The following is a 4,810-nucleotide window of genomic DNA, read 5'->3' as shown; positions in this document are numbered from 1 at the left end:
GCTGCTGCTGCTGCTGCTGCTGCTGCTGCTGCTGCTGCTGCTGCTGCTGCTGCTGCCCAGGCTCCTTCACAAGTCCTTGCCTTCCGACCTCGCCTCCTCCCCCGGACTCGAGTTCTCCGTCCTGCCCTCTTGCGACCTCTCTTACAAGTTCACAGGGATCGATGCTGCCTCCCTCCCTGCCCCCCCCCCAACCTCCAATGTCTCTAAAGGGAGGTGGTCACCAACGGCTTCCGATCAGAAGGCAGAGCTCCTCTTTCTCCTTCTCCTCTTCACTCGATGTACTTGTACACGTTGTACTTCTGCTTGAAGCCTGTCGCAATCTCCGTCACAACCTCTCTCCCTCCACCTCATCTCCTCCCACGCTCTTTCTGTCTCTCTCTGTCTCTCTGTCGCTCTCTGTCTCCCACTCTGCCTTCCTGTCTGTCCATCTCCCTCCTCTCCTTTCCCTCCTCTCGCTGCCTTCCCTCCCCTCCCCCCCTCCCCTCTCCCCCCCTCCTTCTCCTTCTCCAGATCCTGCTCCTCCCTTTCACTCACCAGCGGGGCGAGTGCGGAGGATTTTCATCTTCTTCTGCTCAGCTCCGTCAGTCTCCTCCCTCCCCCAGCAGCCTTCCAGCTCTCACATGCTGCTTATCGTCGTCGAAGAAGCCGAAGAGATTCTGATTGACTGACTCCTCTTTCCCCCTCCCCCTCCTCCCTCCTCCCTCACTGCCCGCAAACTTTTCGCTCCTCCTCGCCCTCGGCAGCGGCGTCCCATAGAAGAGGTTGTCCAGCAGCCCCACCTGGCAGGGTCGTCAGGCCCAGCTGGAGTGGAGGTGATAAAGGGAGCACAAGGTTGAAGGAGCCCTGTGTGGCCTGGCGAACTTCCTTACGAACAGCTTCTTGCTGGGGCTATAAAAGGAAGTAAGGGGTAGGAAGGGTAGGAGGAGGAGGAGGAGGAGGAGGAGGAGGAGGAGGATGATGAGGACGAGGAGGAGGAGTTGAGCGTTAAGACAAGGTTAGGGGAAGAGAGAAGAGGAGGGAGGGGGGAGTTACATTGACAATCTTGTTGCTTCTCAGCAGCTTGTCGACATTATTTGAGACTTTGACTCCTGTACACAGATCAGCGCGATGAAAAGGATGGGAGGAGGAAGAGAGGAGGGAGAGGAGGGAGGGAGAGGGAGAAAGGGGAGGAGGGAGGAAGAGGGAGAAAGGAGAGGAGAAGGGAGGAGGGAGGAGGGAGAGGGAGGAAGGAGGGAGGAGTGGTAGAGGAGGGGGAGGAGGGGGAAGAGAGGGGAAGAGAGGGGAGGAGAGGGGAAGAAGGACACAAAGTTTAGCAGGGGACGAAGGTGAACAGGAGAGGACCTGCACGCTCAAGCCTCTTGGAACCTCCTGCTCCGATAAATCAGCGAAGAAATAAAACAAAAGGAGGGAGGGTGCGAGGTGGGGGGAGGGGGGGGAGAGGAGGAGGAGGAGGAGGAGGAGGAGGAGGTTGTGAGGCTAAAGGGGAGGACTCGAGGAGACGAGGAATAATGAGCCCACCTGGTCTACTGTCGATGAATCGTTCGAGGTCGTCGCCCAGCTGTGGAGAGATCAGAATGAGCAGAGAGAGGATGGAGGGAGGGAGACAGGAGGAGGGGGAGAGGGAGATTATTCTCACTTGATCCTTGATGGCGATGTGGCGATGTTTGATCAACGACGAGGACCTTGGGAGAAGAGAAACATCAGATACAGAGGAAGGATGTTGATTGGTGTTGTTGTTGATTGTTGATTGTTGTTGTTGTTGTTGTTGTTGAGGAGGAGGAGGAGGAGGAGGAGGAGGAGGGAGGAGCGGGAGGAGGAGAAGGAGGAGAAGGAGGAGGTTGAAATATTGATGGAAAGAAAGAGGAATGCAGAACTTTTGGGGGAGCTCAGGATACAAGTCCAGCATTCAAGAGATTGGCAACAGGATTTTGAATGATGCCAACTTTTACCTTGTGTGCTTCATGATTTGTTTCTCGTGTTGTTCCCTTTGTTTGACCTTTCAATTCGTCATTGCAACATCATTATTAACCCCATATTCATCATCATCCACAACAACATCAAGACTTTTATCGTTCTGGTTGTCGTCGTGGCCATATCATCAACATCATCATCATCATCATCATCATCCACAACAAGAGCAAGAGCAAGAGCAAGAGCAAGAGCAAGAGCAAGAGCAAGAGCAAGAGCAAGAGCAAGAGCATCATCATCCAAGTTTGTTCACTCACCTCTTTCTCTTCTCTCATCTCCCTTCTCTTCATCTCCTCATCTCTCCTCGCTTCCTCTTCTCCATCCTCCTCTCTCAGAGACCCGCCATGTCCCCGAGACTTCTTAGCAAGGCCCCGCCCGTTATCCTGTAACTTGTCGGAATGTGATGGAGCGGCAGCGAGTTGTTTCTTGTCGACAGGAGCCTGACTAGCATCTGCAACGGAACATTATTCCCTGCTTAACACATTCTCTTTCTCCTGTCTCCTTTCATCCATCCGTCCTCCTTCCCTCTCCGTCTTTCATCCTTCATTCTTCCATCCATTCGTCCTCCTCCTCTCTTTCCTTCTTGCTACTCGCTACTCGCTACTCGCTACTCGCTTATCTCGTCTTCACAATTCCTTCTCCCCTCTCCCTCCCCCTCCTCTCGTTTGTCTCACTCTCAAAATCACCTTCAACATTTCTCGTGGCCGACAGAGCATGCTTCACTTGCTGCTCGGCACGCACAACCCGGCTGACATGTTGCCGCGCCCCCTCTGTCTCTCCTGCTCCTGTCTTCTCTTGTGCGTGATTCGGTTGCGCATGCGTGTTGACGGAATTTGCGATCTCACGCTCCTCCTCCTGTTTGTTCCGTGAGATCGACAAGACATTCAGCTTCACCACTCTGTCATCTCCTCTTCACAACTCCCCTCCTCCTTGTGTTTGTACAAGTGCTTCACACACTTCATGTTCTCTGGTTCAACAACAACGATCGACAGTGCCTGACCTGGAACTCCTTTCGTTCTTGCTGCGACATGATCCTGATGCGAGTATCATCAGAAGACCTTGCAGATGAGGAATTTTGAGAAGCAGGTGAGCGAGGATGAGCAGAGAAGGGAGGGGAGGAGAGGGAAGAGAAGGGAAGGGAAGGAAGGCTGAGAGAGCAGGAGAGTATAGAGGATAGGATAGGAGGGTAAAGAGACGAGAATGAGAGAGAGTTGGGAAAGGGGGGAAAGAAAGAAGGAATTCTGAAGCCTGAGAGAGAGGCAGGAGGATGAAGTGGGTAGGAGGGAGGAGGGAGGAGGGAGGAGGGAGGAGGGAGGAGGGAGGAGGGAGGGGGAAGGAGGAGGAAGGAAGGAGGGAGGGAGCAAAGCTAGGGTGGACGGAAAGATAGAAGGAGGAACAGGAAGGGGTTCAAAAAGCAAAGGATATGAATCAGCAGTGGAGGTCAAGACCTGCTCGAGTGCTCCGAGCCCTTCGCACGATCCTCCCTCTCCAATTTGTCCCTGTTACAGTCTGTCACTCCCTCTCTCCCCTCTCCTCCCACAGGCTCCTCCTCCTACCAGTATCGCATGTCCCTCCTATGATTCCGATCCGCTGCCTGCTTGACATGCGCCTTGACGGCTGCGAGCCATCGCTCCTTCCTCGCATGCTCCTCCTCCACGGCCTCGTGTGCTGCGTCCTTGCTGCCTGCCAGCCGGTCGAAGAAGCTGTCCTCGGACTTCCTCTCGTCTTCGTCTCCCTCTCGTCTCCCAGCATGCAGGGACACCTTCCTCCCCTCCTCCTCTCCCACCTCCTTCACGAACCTCCTCCGCAACTCCTCCGCCCTCCTGTCCCGCTGGGGTGCACCACCAAACATGCTCGCGGCATGCGAGGAAGCATACCGCGTCCCGACCCCCAGCTCATACCGCTCCTTGTGCAGCATATCCACCTTCCTTGCCGTGGCCTCATCCGCTGAGTCCATCCTGCTCCACATCTTCTTGTACTCAGCTTCTTCCTGCAAGTCCTTGCGCGTGCTCTCCCTTGACAGGAGCGACTGACGCGCTGGCACAGCATGCAGGGTGATAAGTACCAGAGCCGCACATGCCAGTACAGCCGGCAACCATTTTCCATGAGACATCCCTGGAAAATCTTGTTTTAGAACAGATGCGACAAGGAGAAGGGGTAACAAGAAGTTGATTGTAATGTCTGATCCTACCGCAAAGCCCTAGTGAGTGAGGAGCTGGTTTTGATGTACAACATGCTCATCGTATTTGATCAAGATCTGAGAACGATGGCTACTGGATTATCTTTGCATCTCTACCACTATCCCTGGCACAGCTGCAATCCTTCTCCTTTTGTCTTCACTCTTTCACGCTGATTCTCACTTCGAATCTACCTTGACCATTCTCCATTCTCCTTCCTCCTGCCTCCTGCCATCTGCCTCCTGCCTCCTGCCTCCTGCCTCCTGCCTCCTGCCTCCTGCATCTTGCCTCCTTCCTGCTATCTGCTCCTTCTTTCCTCCCTCCTCCCTCCACCCTCCAGTTGCTACATCTTAGTATCACCGACCGCCATTCCACCCTACCAGATATCGGAAGATTCATATCACAAAGTCTCATACAGAAGGACTGGAAGTCAAACCTCATATTGAATGTGATATGCAACAGTATCCCGTGCTTGAAGAGGAACAGGGTCGCCTTTCTTGCAGAGGAGCTTTTTGTTGACCCTTCTACACCTGTTCTAGTCAACATAATGCACGGGCTCCTGCTTGGCTTGTATCCCAATACTGCGAAGAGGCCATCATTCGAACAGAGGGTGCGATGCGCGAGTGAGTTAAGATCGATGATGACAAGACCATTACAAGAGCAGG

The 4,810-nt window shown here is 54.0% G+C and overlaps 1 protein-coding gene across 1 annotated transcript; it reads right to left on the bottom strand.

Annotated features, from left to right (window-relative positions):
- Positions 1-269: 269 nt before the first annotated feature.
- On the bottom strand, positions 270-4,081 carry GUITHDRAFT_122373 (hypothetical protein; the record flags this gene model as incomplete). Its single annotated transcript, XM_005818364.1, has 13 exons — positions 270-310; positions 535-568; positions 621-779; positions 829-888; positions 1,033-1,088; positions 1,519-1,558; positions 1,637-1,682; positions 1,950-1,996; positions 2,226-2,419; positions 2,655-2,823; positions 2,969-3,002; positions 3,417-3,467; positions 3,525-4,081. The coding sequence occupies 13 exons, from the start codon at positions 4,079-4,081 to the stop codon at positions 270-272; spliced, it is 1,488 nt and encodes a 495-aa protein (XP_005818421.1).
- Positions 4,082-4,810: the final 729 nt, after the last annotated feature.

Source organism: Guillardia theta, assembly GCF_000315625.1.
Source record: "Guillardia theta CCMP2712 unplaced genomic scaffold GUITHscaffold_320, whole genome shotgun sequence".
NCBI lineage: Eukaryota > Cryptophyceae > Pyrenomonadales > Geminigeraceae > Guillardia > Guillardia theta.
Note: the sequence above shows the minus strand (reverse complement) of the source record. Positions and strands in the feature narration are given on the sequence as shown.